The following is a 14,863-nucleotide window of genomic DNA, read 5'->3' as shown; positions in this document are numbered from 1 at the left end:
CAGTTATAACTGATGTTCAGTTGTTTTAAAAACAGTTTCAAAAACAATCAGAAAAGTACTAGCTCGATTTTCTTACTGGTGGTGGCAGTGGGAAGATAATTTGCCTATAGCCTATAGCCATTCTAAATGTACCACAGTTTACGCAGTGGCATGTGGCAGGCAGCACAATACATGGGGCTTTAGCGCATGCATTTTTGCAAATGTTCACCAGAGACATGCACTCTCACTTTGTTCTAGCTACTTTGAAGAAGGAGGTGAGCCATGGACCTAATAAGAGAACCCCTAAGTAATTGTCCTAGAAGAATCTTCTGTGCTGATATTTTGTCTCATGAAAAGCAGGATTGGTTTCCAGGTTCTCATCCCGGCTATTTCCATTTGAAAATCCCCATTATGATTTTGCTTCTCTCATGCGCTAATTATACCAGTGAGTTTTTATTTCCATGTCCCTTTGTTTCCTCGTACTCCCCCACATGACATTTACTCAATTGTAATGTTATGTTTATATTAAGTACAAATGGCACATATTGCATACATTTCATAACACTGGCATTAATGAAACAGACAAATCTGATGCAACGTCAAGGAAAACGGGCAGGTAAAGTAAAATATAAATACAACGTAAAGAGAGGCAGAAGGGATACAAGAATATCGTTTTGTACAAGATAAGGGCCATTTCCACACTACTCACCCTCATCCAGAACCGGGCGCAACGTTGTGAAAAAACCACAGAAGATAGCATCTTCTCATGCGAGTTTTGCGCGATGTATCGCAAAACTCGCGCGAGAAGACGCTATCTTCTGAGGTTTTTTTGCAACATTGCACCCCATTCCAGATGAAGGTGAGTAGCGTGGAAATGGCCAAGGAATAGAAATAGGTTAAAATCTCTTATAGTAACTCATATTTATACTAAAGGTCATGGTAATCAGTTGCATCAAGAAACAAGTAGTGATATTGCCAATTATTATTATTGATAAAAAGGAAAAAAGATAGCATGGAGTAATAATGAAATAACATGGTCTTTTTTATTATTATTAATTTTAAATAATAAGCAGGAACAGGTTTGAATTGTGTGAGTGTAGTACAGGTGGAAAATATGTATTAGTTAAACTTAATAATTAATTAATAAGTATATTAATATCTATTTTAATATTAGTAAAGGTTTTGGTTCTTGAACTCTGTATTTTAGTAATCTTTGTAGCACATAGTCATATATTCATCTTGATTTTCCTCCCCTTCTTACCCTTTTTTTCTGTTCCCCCTTTTGTTAAATAAAAAATTAAATAATGAAAAGAGTCACAGCAAGATTTGAAAACAGAAAACAAGCATATTCCTGAAAAGAATCTTGGAGAAGCAGGAGGTGTATCGTTCTTAACATAATTTATTTTAGAAAACTAACTCTTCCCATTTTCTCATTTTTTTAAACCATACACATGCAAAAAAAAAAATCTCCCTAATCTAGGGCATAATCCTCTCCTACACACGAGGGATTTCTCTCACTCCTTTTTTTGTAAAAAAAAATGCATTTTTTTTCTCAACAGAATTCATTCTTCAATGAAGGTAACTCGGACTAAATTTAGAAGCTCTGATATTGAAGAAGTCATTATGGCACTGTCAAAATGAGCTGCCCTCAAAGGGAATGTGCTTGCTAGCATCTTGACAAAAGGTGGTGATTTCGACTGAGTTTCATATTACAGGCTTGAAATGAAATGAAGTTAAATTCCAAGCAAAAACAGGCGACAGGCCCAAGAATACAAACTCGTGCCAATTAACAATCATCCCCGGGAAGGTGAAACCAAATCTAACTTTCCTTCAGCGTATTTCTGGTTAACGAGACGACTTTTTCTTCAATTGACCAATGTCGAAAACATATGTCAATATTAGCTTTTACTCCCTCGTACACTTTTACACACAATTTAGCATGCTTTCAGATAGAGATGGCCATTTTCAGATTTCACCCAGGCAAGGAATAAAATTTCTTGGCAAATATTACAAGATCAGACTTGTGAATTTGAGTACACTGAGGAAAAATCAAAACGTACATCAGCATATTTGCCAGGCATCAAGGTGAGGCCCTGGTATGGTGGTGGAGAGTGCCCTCAAGTCATAGCTTACTAATGGTGACCCCTGGTGGGGTTTTCAAGGCAAGAGATTAAAGTGGTGGTTTGCAATTGCGTGCCTCTGCAACCTGGTCTTCATTGGAGGTCTCCTATCCAATTACTAACCAAGGCCGACCCTGCGTAGCTTCTGAGATCTGATGAGATCAGGCTCACCTGGGCTATCCAGGTGAGGTCAGGGCCCTTGTATAGGCCTCTCATTTAGCCACTCAGGGCAGGGAATTACCCAATCCCAAGGAACTGATGAGTGGGAGAAAAATGGCCTCCAAATACCAATACTTAAGGAATTTCCTCTTGCCTCTACGGTAAATGTCAGGAAGTTTGGTAGGCAGTGCTTGGGGAGGCCAGAGTTTGAGGAGGATGTGATGTCACTTCTATTGATGCTGTAGGCCCTCTGCTTTTACTTTGAAGCAAAGCCTGCACATCCTCCTTTCCACAATATCCTTAAAATGCATGGTAGCCCAAGAGCACATCTCAGTTACCTTGACCACCAGGTCAAAAGTATCCAACTTTCTGAGCAGGGAGCACGTTCAGATGTAGCAAATGGGACAGTGTCTCCCAACCTGTCTAACCAGATGGCAGAAGGGAAGAGCAGTTGGTTTACCTTTGCCTTTCAGCCTGACAGGAGAAATGACTGGAACATCCCCTGGGGCAAAAACCTCTTTTTCGGCAACTTTTCCTGCCTGCCCTCAGCAGTCATTATTCTAGTGATAGTGTCTTCTCTTTCCCCACTCATACATGGGACATCTTCCACCCTGTTGCACCATGGTTACTTTATTATACTGCTCAATGACTACAACGATGTTTGCCAATTTATCAGTTTCAGTCAACCCAACTCACTCTATTCTGCCTTTAGTTTGCATGGCTAGAGCCACAGTTTTGAATTCTAATAAGTCACCTAGTGTGTAGAAACTGTGAGTTGGCCAGAAATGTGAGTGCTCCCAGAGGCATAATCATATGGTCCAAAAATATAGGGAGGAGATGTCTCCTCCAGCCTGCCAAAATTGTGTCCCTGTTTTACATTCCAGATTAGAACAACAGTTATTTAATAGTTTTGTAGCATGCAGTTAATGCTTACCTCTTTCTTGGTGAACTCTGGTGGATGATCATTTTTATCATCAACAACAATGGTTGCTGTGGCAGTGCCCGTTAATCCCACATCCATGCCCCCCATGTCTTTTGCTTCTATAAGGAGCTCATATTTGGGATTCTCCATAGTCTGCAGAGATAAAAAAGGAAGGAAGGATCATGATTAGTTGTAGATTTTCCAGGTGTACGGCCATGGTCATGGCATTGTAGTTCCTGACATTTTGCCAGCAGCTGTGACTGGCATCTTCAGAGATGTAGCACCAAAAGACAGAGATCTCTCAGTGTCACAGTGTGGATAAGATGTTAGCCGGTAATTTATATCTACTCAGGAGGGGTGGGGTTGAGCTGAGTCATCCTGTAAGAGTTTCCCAGGGTGTGGAATGCTAATGGAGGGAGGCTTCACTGTATCCTGAGGAGGTTCTTTTGCATATGGATTGGTGCTTGATATGCTAATCTTATCTGCAGCGCTATTGTAAGATGTAGAGTATTTTGTTAGCCTGGTGTTTTTCAGGACTGGAAACCATGCCCTATTCATTCTTAAACTCTCTTCTTTCCTGTTGAAATTGTGCTTATGCTGAATTTCAATGGCCTCTATGTGCAATCTGACAAAGTAGTTGGATGTGTTGTCCAGTATTTTAGTGTCCTGGAATGAGATACTGTGTCCTGTTTGAGTTAGGCTATGTTCAGCCACTGCTGATTTTTCAGATTGGCCAAGTCTGCAGTGTCATTCATGTTCTTTTATTCTTGTCTGGATGCTACACTGTGTGGTCCTGATGTAAACTTGTCAACAGCTGCAGGGTATGCAGTATACTCCTGCAGAGGTGAAGGGGTCTCTACTGTCTTTTGCTGATCATAGCATCTGTTGTATTTTTCTGGTGGGTCTGAATACTGTTTGTAGGTTGTGTTTTTTCATATGTTTTCCCATCTGATCAGTAATTCATGAGTTCATGAGTTCTCGCAAGGGAGAAAGGGAATCAAACAGGAATTTGGCGATCAAAACATCAGAAATGAGACATTCAAAATCATCCTTACTGGACTTTGATCTCCAAGCATAATGAAAGCAATCCAGTCCAAAAAAAGCTGGAGGAACCTCAAGACTTAAAACTACAGAACCCATGGTGCAATGCAACCCAGGGCAAAACACACTTTCAGAGCTTTTGCTTAAAGACTACTGAATGAGTTTATGCACTGCAGAAGTAGCAACTTTTGAATTATCAGCTTCAGTTGGAATAGAAATCTGCTGATCAAGTTCAGGAAAAAAAAGTTTCTCCAGTGGGTTATGCATATGTCTCACAGTCCGTTACAACTTCTCAGTTCATACACTTTTTTTTGTCTATTCTAAATGCAGAGTTTGCAACCCGAACAATACACTGTACTTGAAATATAAATACATTCACACGTATTTCTAATCTTTTTAATGTCAAATATCAGCCTTTTCAGTTTTCTCCCTGCTTACTGGAGAGAAGAACAGAACTGCAAAAAAAGGGTGGGTGTTTTAGGGGCTGAGTTCTGAAACCACCTTCATCTTTGTACCAAACTAATTCTGCAGATATCGTTATAGTGGTACCTGTAAGTCTCAACAGCAGTTCATTATCTACTTCTTCATGGCTGTTCATTCCCCTTTCCCTCATACAATAGCCTGAGTTTATTCTCAAAGCCACCCACTTGTTTATTCTCGCCTTTTCGTGGGTGAAAATATCTTGTGGACTGAATGATGGAACAATTTATTTTATTTTATTTTATTTTATTATGCCAAGGTGTGTGTGTGTGTGTGTGTGTGTGCAGAGAATCTACTTTTATACCTATTTGCTGACAAGATGGTTTCTGTATCAATAAGGAACAAGGGAATATTAAGTAAGCTGGTGAGAGCTGTTTGCAAGCAACACATCTGGATTAGAACTGCAGAACTCCATGATAACAAGAACGAAACAAGAGAGATGGAGAATGCTGATGAAAAGTCCTTTGTGAGTTGATGTGCATGCATCAACTTCCTTCAAATGACAGCCCCAGAGTGCAAGTCGTCTCTGGAAGAGACCCATCAAAAGCCATCCAAACACCATGCAGGGCCTTCAGAGAGTAACATCATTCTAACCTGAGGACCCAATTATATATCTATTCTCTCTGTATCTCAAACAACAACACATTTCCTCCATGCTACAAGGCAGGAAACTTGCCGGGAATTGTTGAATTCTCCAACCGCATGAATAAAAGCCTGATCTCATGAGTTCTTTTGGGTTGCAGTTTATGATCCAGTTTGGCAGCGTGGAAATAGGCAGAGTGTACTGTTTGGACACAGCTCTTATTAGGGACATTTCTGTAGGGCCACTCAGTCCCTTTGTCTCCTTTTCTGCTCTCTCATCACCTGGGAGAAATTGGAAAGTTAAAAACAGTGTGGAGAGATGGAAGGCAAAACCAGCCTGCACCACAGAGGATCGGGCAAAGATAATCTTTCTATGCATCCTGTTTGGTGATAACCACCACCACCACCAGTGGGGGAACATTTTAACCTTCTAGGACACTGACCTAAAAGTAGCAGTTATCCTGCAGAGGAATTTCAAAGGGAGATTAGAGAGACGGCTGAATTGCAACGGATAATGAAGCTCAAGCACATGCATCCACCTGGACTGAATCAAGACCTAGGCTTCTTGTCTCATTACCAATGCTGATTTCTCCACATCCACTACACTTCTGCATACCCCACCCTATCCAATCCCACCTGCCATTCTCATTCACCAGCTATTATCATTCAGCTTCTGTAATCACTCCACTGTCCAAGATATAAGGACAGATGGACTCACATTCTAGCTGTATCTGAAGAAGTGAGCTGTGACTCATAAAAGCTCATACCCTACCACAAATTATGTTAGTCTTATAGGTGCTACTGAGCTCTTGCTCTTTTCTACAATAACAACAATTATGATTATATACCATTCTTCTAGAGAGATTAGTGTCCCACTCAGAGTGGTGAAAAAGACAATGTTATTATTATCCCCATAATGCATCTGGGGAGCTGGGGCTGAGAATGGCTCACCCAAGGCCACGTGCAGAGTTTGTGGCAGTAGTGGGAGTTGAACCGACAGAGTGCTGACTCACAGTCCAACCGCTTAACCACTATGTTACAGCAGCTCTCAAACAATGATAACTGCACTTCTATATCACTCTTCTAGACAGCGTAGTGCCCCACTTAGAGCAGTGAGCAAAGTCATTGTTATTATTATCCCCACAATACAGCTGGGGAGCTGGGGCTGAGAGGAGGGGCTTACCCAAGTCTACTTGGTGAGCTCATGGAAATAGTAGGATTTGAACCAGCAGAGTGCTGATCTGCAGTCCAGCCACTTAACCACTCTGCTACAGCAGGTCTGACTTTTAAAAAGACAGAGGGCATTTCATTCCAATTATTCATTATCCCATGGTTAATTATTGGAGTGTGTACAGATTGGAATTTGATTCCTTATATCCAGGGCTCATTTCGAGGGGGAACGCACAAGAACACAGTTCTGGCAGTTCCCCAAAGAGGCCACGTGTGAGGCAGCCCCACCCACCTGACTTTCGGCCATTTTGGGCCCGCTTCATCCTGGATTGGGGCCGAAACAGCCCGGATCAGGCCTCTGATGGGTGGTGGATCACCCTCCTGTTCAGTGGCGGCGCAATCCTAACCATTTGGGACCCCTTTTTGGCCATTTTCAGCCCCTTTTTGCCATTTTGGGCCCAATTTCGGCCCTGAATGGCCAGGATTGGGTCCAAAGCAGCCAGGATAGGTGATGTCAAGGGGTGTGACATATGCAAATCAGTTATGCTAATGACACATTTCTGATGATGTCAAGGGGTGTGGCATATGCTAACGAGTCATGCTAATGAGTTCCTCCAGCTCTTTTTCTACAAAATGACCTCTGCTTATATCCCAGATGTGCATCTATATTTTCTAGCTTGCCTATTTTTTAAAATTCTCTTCGTGTTTTTTGATTTCACAGAAGTTTGTCTATTCTTGTCTAAAACATTTTTTTTCTTCTGAAGCTCTAGCAGTATCATAAAACTTTTGTACGATTCCTGATTCCTTATTTCCTCTCCACTCCACACACCAAGGAAGTGCTCGGCATGACCCTTTGGGTCAGTGTGGGATTTATAGTTTGGTTATGGAACACCCTTTAAACCTCTGTAAATATTTGTGGATGGATTAAAGGAAAGGCATATTAACATTCAGCAGGGACAGTAATGCATATATGTGTGGAGGTGGATAGGGTTTTCTATTAATATTGTAGATGGTTTCACTTACTGCTCTAAAGGGTTTTAGAAATAAGGCAGTTATGATTGATTTCTGAAAAGTAACTTTGAATGCTTTTCAAACTTTATTTTTTTTAAAAAAACGAACACTTTTATTTCCAGTTCAGTTGTATTCAATACTTCATAATGTAACCCATATCCTACTCTTTCTTGTTTCTACTACAAATAGCTGAGTATACTTGAATAAACTAATGTATGTCTCTGCCAAAAAGAATAAAACTGTCTTTAAAAAACATACTTGCCTAAAACGATCGCTCACTGTACCCTTCTTTAGTAAGAGACGCATAAGCAAATGATGCAAATTGCAGTGTATTGCAGTGTTAGTTTTTGAAACCCCTTCCGCGCTTTGCAATGGTAGGTTGGATTAAATTGGACATTTGCTGCCCAGCATTTTGAGGATCAAGTGAGAGCTTTTGGTGGGAATAGCGTTCTTCCTCCCCTACATCTAGTATTTTATATGGAGCCCCCTCCCAGCCAGAAGTCATTAGGGTAGCCCGATCTCCCACTATCACAGAAGTTCTCTTGCTGGCAACCTGTCTTTCCTGCTGCTACTCCTTTGGGCACCAAAATAAAAAAAAAATATTTTAATAATAATAGTAACAGTGTGCTTATATACCACCCTTCTGGATAGATTACTGCCACACACAGAGCGGTGAACAAAGTCAGTGTTATTATTATCCCCACAATATAGTTGGGGAGCTGGGGATGAGAGGAGGGGCTGAGCCAAGGCCACCTGTAGAGTTGATTGCACTAGTGGGAGTCAAACTAGCAGAGTGCTGATTCACAACCCAGCCACTTAACCACTATGTTATAGCAGCTCTCTTAGGCAAGAGAGCGCAGGTCTAGCCATTGTCCAGGATGGGAGAGATAAGTGGTGATGGTTCCTCGGAGGGGGAGTGTGACACGCTCCTGAAGAAGGTGGCATGAAATCTGTGTTCGTAGCCGGCCCCAGATTGAGCGTGGCTGTCCTTCTTTCCCCTTTACATTGAGAACGGTATCACCTACCTGGAACAACCTGGGATTGAAATAACAGCATGAGAAGAATGAACATACTAACTAAAGGAAGTATTTGAAGGACTAGAGCTGGACTGAGTTTCTACCCAACCTAAGTCCATTTGTATACTGCGCCGTCTTTGGATTATTGTATGTTTAGGAATTGTAGTTATGAATGGATTTGTAACACTGTTTGAAGAAGTAAGAGGCACGTGCACTTTGTAAATCAAATATTTATTATTATAAGAGATATTTTGCATGTTGAGTGTTGTTGCTTCCTGCAGGGAATTTTCCCTTCTTCTTTCCAACCGGTATTGTTGCAGGAACAGCCATTTTTGGGTTGCATTCTCTTAGGCAGGCAGGCAGAATAAAGAATGAAAGAATGAAAGAATGAATGAACGAATGAACGAACGAACGAACGAACGAAAGAAAGAAAGAAAGAACGAAAGAACGAAAGAAAGAAAGAAAGAAAGAAAGAAAGAAAGAAAGAAAGAAAGAAAGAAAGAAAGAAAGAAAGAAAGAAAGAAAGAGTTTGTTAAGCATATGTCAGGACTCAAGCTTGCAAGACATTCTGAAGATGGGGCCAGGATGACTTCCAGCAGGGAGTGAATCTCAGTTGTCCTGTGCGATGTAACATCACTTCCAGGGAAAACTTGGATGTGGCATCAAGTCACTCGAGGAATCACTGGAAACTATGGTTTTACCATAAAGTTTGAGTTGAGAAAGCTCTGGGTTGAGAAATTTCTGGAGATTTGGGGGGAGGAATCTGGAGAGGGTGGGGGTTTGGGGAGGGACGTCAGTTGTGTATAATAGCATGGAGTCAAGCCTCCAAAGTAGTCATTTTCTCCTGGGGGAACTGATCTCTGTAGGCTGGAGATCAGTTGTAATTCCAGGAGGTCTCCAGCCTCCACTTGGAGGCCGACAATGCTAGGTGGGTGCGGGGAGTGTGAAACAATCCCTTTTAAAAATGCAATTGTTAAATCTTTGGTATTAACATACCCATTTTAAGCAATGCTTATTTGAAGCTAAAAAAAGTATCTTGAACTTAATGGGCAGGCATTAAATCACGGCTCATCTAGTGTCTCGTTCATCAAGTTGAGCTACGTGCAAACAATGTACTGTTGAGAGAATTGGTATAATTACAGCGGGGAACCCCTTCATTATCCCATAAATTTACACTTTAGTCATTTAGCCCACTGCATGATTAAGTCTGGCACAACCTGTGGTCTGTAAAACAAGTACAATTGCATCTTATTATTCCCCTCCTCACAATGTTTTTCTCCAGCAAATGGCCGATCTCCATACTGTGTTAATCTTAGCAGTTTAGCATGTTAGGCTCGGACTGGAGAGACCTGGGTTCCAGTCCTTACTGAGCTCTGAAACTCGCTGGGTGATTTTGGACCATTCATTCTCTCTGAGCCCAATCTATCTCCCCGGGTTGTTATAAAGATAAAGTGGAAGGAAGGATAACCATGGAAACCAGCCAGACCTCGGATGAAAAAGATATCTTTCAGTCTTGGAGCTGGTATGAAATAGGGATCTTCCGGGCTTGGAGCTTGGAGAAGGAGGAGAATTTAAAGAAATCGTATTGACAGATGTTTGGATTGTTCACAAAGTTAAGTGGGAGAGGAAACGGATAGGAATAAATAAATAGCTTTGTGCAGTTAGAATAAATTGAGATAACCAAGAGCATTTCTGGGCTGGAGCTAATCCTGCTTCTGTTTTTCATTACATTTCCAGAAAGAAAACTGTCAGGGCTCTGTGAGGCAGAAGAAAGGGAAACTCTGTACGACAGCCATGTTTCACGGACAAGACTGTTGAAGGTTGCACAGAAACAGTTCTGTGAAAAAAAGAAAAGTGTAACCTTTAACTAAGGTGCCTCAGCCAAGGTGGCTCCTCAATATACTGATATTCTGCTTTGGCACAAGACGTATAAAAGAAGGGAGACAAAGGGTTGAACATATAAATCTGCCTTTTTAACAAGTCAGATTGTTGATTGGTCTACATCAGCACAAAAAAGTCTTTTTAACACCTGTAAATAAAAATCTGTATGTGAACCTGGACAGATCATGAGAGGGAGGGCAGGAAGGGCAACATCCGCGCTTAGTTCTCGTGGACCCTTTTTACATGCCCAGGATAATGTCAATTGCCAGTCTGCGGTCAGGAAGCAATTTTCCCCAGGCCCGTTTGGCTAGGGATCCTGACATTTTTTGCTATCTTCTGGGCATGCATTAAGGCTGACATTAGACAACATGATGCACAGGTAGTATGTAGGAGCACATATTTAAAGCACCTGCAAGAGACCCTGTTCAGATGAGTAAAGCTGCATGGAGGGTCCTTATCAGGCTGCTATAGATCTATAATACTGGTTTATTGATGCAGAAAGTACTGCTGAAAAACACATTTTCTGGGGAAAATTCAGTGCAAGGAAACAGAAAATGTCTCAGAAATAAAGTTCAGAAATGTCTCAGAAATAAAGTTCAGAAATGTCTCAGAAATAAAGAAGAACTGGAATGAGGATATTCCAAGTCTCAAGTGCATGGACAAGACATACAATATCTATCCCAGTGTGGGCTGCCAGCCCCCAAGTAGTATCTGGAGATCTCCTGGAATTACAACTGATCTCCACACAACAGAGATTAGTTCCCCTGGAGAAAATGGCTGCTCTGAAGGATGAACTCTATGGCATTATATCCCACGGAGGCTCCTCCCCCGCCCTTTCCAGGCTCCACCCCCAAATCTCCAGGAATTTCCCAACCTGGACCTGGCAACTTTAATCCCAATTCAGGGGAGTTGCTAATATGGAGACCTACTTGATGGTAAGCAATGTGTTTTCCTCCTTAGCTAACTTCCCTGGTGGTCCTAACCTCAAAGACCCTCCATAGTTAGAAATTGTAATTGACACGACAGATGGTTCCCTGTGTGCCATTAGACAGCTTTGCATTACTTGTCAGACACTTTCTAAAAATAAGTTAACACATTCACAAGCACCTCCGTAACGCATTCTGTTAAAGCCTTGACATCGTGGCAGCCTTAGAAAGACAGCAGTTATGATCATTTGCAGTAAATAAAAACTTGCTTTAATCTAAGACAACAGGAAGTTTGGGTCGGATTCCCCACAGACACACAATAACACCTAACCTACCTTCAACTAGATCAACATTGAGAACAACTGATGCAAAGACATGCAATAACCCTGATAAATCAGGACAAGGAAGTGAAGGAATGTGACTATTCAGATTATCACAATATTAGCATTTACTGTAAAACACCCATTGTGTTTGTATGGGGGACAGGAAACAAGACGCCAGCTGCACTTCCAGTGCTTGAATTACGGTTTGTTGTATACCAAGCTCAGAATGATATTATAACTCCCTTTTAGTCCCCCAGTTTCCAATTATTATGCTTCAAAGGAAGGTCTACAGTTTAATCAAAGCAAGATGGTCTTTCTGTTACCAACGAAAACCAGCGTCTATTTACTACCCACTGGAGAGAGATAATTCTTTGGGAGAAACCGGAGAAAATAAGGAAAAGCTACACTTTGTCCTTCTAAGAACAATGTTTACCTACCCACTTGCTTCATCATCTATCACATCCCACACAAACTACATAAAATAATACGGCAATTTCTCAGAAGGGTGTGGGGGGCACTGAATCATGTGCTGCCCCACTAGTTGCCTTGGAGGAGGAGGAGCTCCTTGCCTATTTGCTTTTCATACACTTTGTTGCCTGCTTCTGATGGGGTGGTAAATAAACAAATGTAGCAAATAGACCACTGAACAAACTATGAGAAATAGAGATGTGCACAAACCGAAATACGAACCAAAGTTTGGCACGAACCAAGCCAGTTCGTGGTTCACAAACCAGCGGTTCATCAGAGCCCATTTCTGATGAACCACCACAAACTTTAGGCTGGTTCGTTTGGTTCATTATTTGGTTCATCACTGCAGACAGCCTGGCACCAATCAGTCAGTTTCCTAGGCAACAGGGGATGGGCTTTCTGCAGACCTTCTGCTTACCCGGAAGTGACAATTTGCTGACCCAGAAGTGATGTTTTCATGAACAAAACGAACCAGTTCATAAACTGGGGCAGATCCGTGAAAGTTCATGTTTCGTGGTTCATGAAACACAATGAACCACGAACTGCACAGTTCGTTTTTCCCCCAGTTCATGCCCATCTCTAATGAGAAACACAGGACATCCATTGTTAAATGAAACAAAGGCCGTTTTCACACGTCCTAAAAATAGCGCTCTGCTCACCGAACACTGGTGGCTTTTTGGTGGGATTTCTGATGTCTCTGTTTCCAAAGCAGATGCAGGCAGTTTTGCTTCCGTTTTCGCGGTGCCATGAAAACTGCTTGCATCCATTTTGGAAATGGAGATATTAGAAATCCTGCAAAAAAGCCACCAGTGTTTGGTGAATGGGGTGCTATTTTTAGGACGTGTGGAAATGGCCTAAATGTTTTGAACGACTCTGGTCAGGTCTGAATCAGATAGAAGCATGTACTTAAGAAGCACTGAGCGTCTAGTTAGCTTTCCTATATCAAATCGTTTAAGTCCTGGCAAGAGGTATGTCTCTGATAACGTTTTAAGTTTTTTACTGGATATTGTACACAAGTAATACAATGATGAAGTCTTCCATTCAAATAAATAAATAAATAAACAAGTAAATAAATAAATATTCAGTATCTGTTCTATTAACTCAATCAACAGAAAATCATACCATCCATTATAACTACAAAGGTTATTAAAAGGAGAGCAATTACATGAGTCCTAAAAAATATCTTACTCAAAGATACAAAGGTCACAGGCAAGGAGCTGCTCCAAAGAGGAAGCTTGCAATTAGTTTAGCTTGCCATATTTATAGGGTTTCAGAAACTTTTCTTAACAAAAGCTGCTTTCGAGACTTAAATTCTTGGCTGACTATCATCTTATGTTTTCATATACCAAATAAGATTATCCATATTTGAGACATCTTCTTGAAACATAACAGAAGCTAGTTCATTCTTGTTACTTTTTGTATTAACAAAGTCTATGTAGAATTAATGATTACAAGTTTCTCATTCATCTGAATATCTTTTGGCCCTCCACCAATGTAACCATCCTTGAATATTGTGGCACATTCTCAGTACTGGTGGTGGGCCCTATAGAACAGAGGCAGGGCTCTGGCACTTTTCTCCTCTAGCCACCTCCCAGTGAATAAACACAACACATCCTTGATCTGGGATTGTATCTCCCAGGCTATTGCTTGGCAGATAAAGAGTATTTATCATAGCAAAAGGAAATGACTTGATATTGGCTGCCATGGTGGAAAGTGCTATCAAGCCATAGCCTAATTTTTTAAAAATTCATTTTATTACACTTCTAGACCACCCTCCCCATCAGACAGGCTCAGGGCACTGTAACAACATACGACCTCTACATAAAAATTAAAAACAATAAAAACATTATAAAAACTTTAAAATGTTCTTCCATATACAATTTAAATTGGTGGATTTAAATATTAAATACAGCATTTTTAGACGCAGGGCTTGGCTCTTGCATCATGCCCTGCGTCACACTTATGAGCTCCTGCATGGGTGATGGATGGTCTTCAGTGGTATGGCCGGCAGGAGGACAGCCTAGCCCCCACCAAATGCCCGGTGGAACATCTCTGGTGGAAAGATAAAAAATCCTGCCGGACCCTAGTTTCCTCAGACAGATAGTTCCACCAGGCAACCCTTGCTGGAGTTTTCAAGGCAAAGGACTAACAGAAATGGTTTGCCATTGCCTGCCTCTGCAACGCAACCCTAGTCTTTCTTGATGGTCTCCCATCCAATTATTAATCATGGCCAATCCCCTGCTTAGCTTCCAAGATCTGATAAGATCAGGTTAGGCTGGACTAGCCAGGTCAGGATATTGGCTAGTACCCAATATTATTATTTATTTATTTTAATCGATTTATACCCCACCCTCCCCACAGATGGGCTCAGGGAGGCTAACAACATTAAAAATACATTAAAATCACAAAAACATAACATCAATAATAAATTTTTAAAAATCATTAAAATAGTCCAGGAGCAGGCTATTTAAACAAATATTGGGAGTCCATATATGGGCACAGCAGATGGCCAAGGGCAGCCCCAGAAGAAGTGGTGGTCTTAGATGGAAGGAGGAGGACACCCGCTGGCACTCAGCCAAAGGCCCAGTGGAACATCTCCATTTTACAGGCCCTGCGAAACTGTAAGAGGTCCCACAGGGCCCAGATCTCCAGCAGGAGAGTGTTCCACCAGGCCGGGGTCAGGGCAGAAAAAGCCCTGGCCCTGGCTGAGGCTAGATGGATATCCTTCAGGCCGGGGGCCACCAGGAGTTGCTTGTCTGCAGAGCGCAACACCCTGCAGGGGACG

The 14,863-nt window shown here is 41.6% G+C and overlaps 1 protein-coding gene across 1 annotated transcript in view; it reads right to left on the bottom strand.

Moving 5' to 3' along the window:
* Positions 1 to 14,863, bottom strand: part of CDH13 (cadherin 13) — an 879,383-nt gene that overhangs the window by 149,292 nt on the left and 715,228 nt on the right. The window contains exon 8 of the mRNA XM_055000790.1: positions 3,193 to 3,333. Coding sequence (XP_054856765.1) covers positions 3,193 to 3,333 — 141 coding nt within the window. The remainder of the gene's footprint in view (positions 1 to 3,192; positions 3,334 to 14,863) is intronic.

This window comes from Eublepharis macularius, chromosome 16 (assembly GCF_028583425.1).
Source record: "Eublepharis macularius isolate TG4126 chromosome 16, MPM_Emac_v1.0, whole genome shotgun sequence".
NCBI classification, from domain to species: domain Eukaryota; kingdom Metazoa; phylum Chordata; class Lepidosauria; order Squamata; family Eublepharidae; genus Eublepharis; species Eublepharis macularius.
Note: the sequence above shows the minus strand (reverse complement) of the source record. Positions and strands in the feature narration are given on the sequence as shown.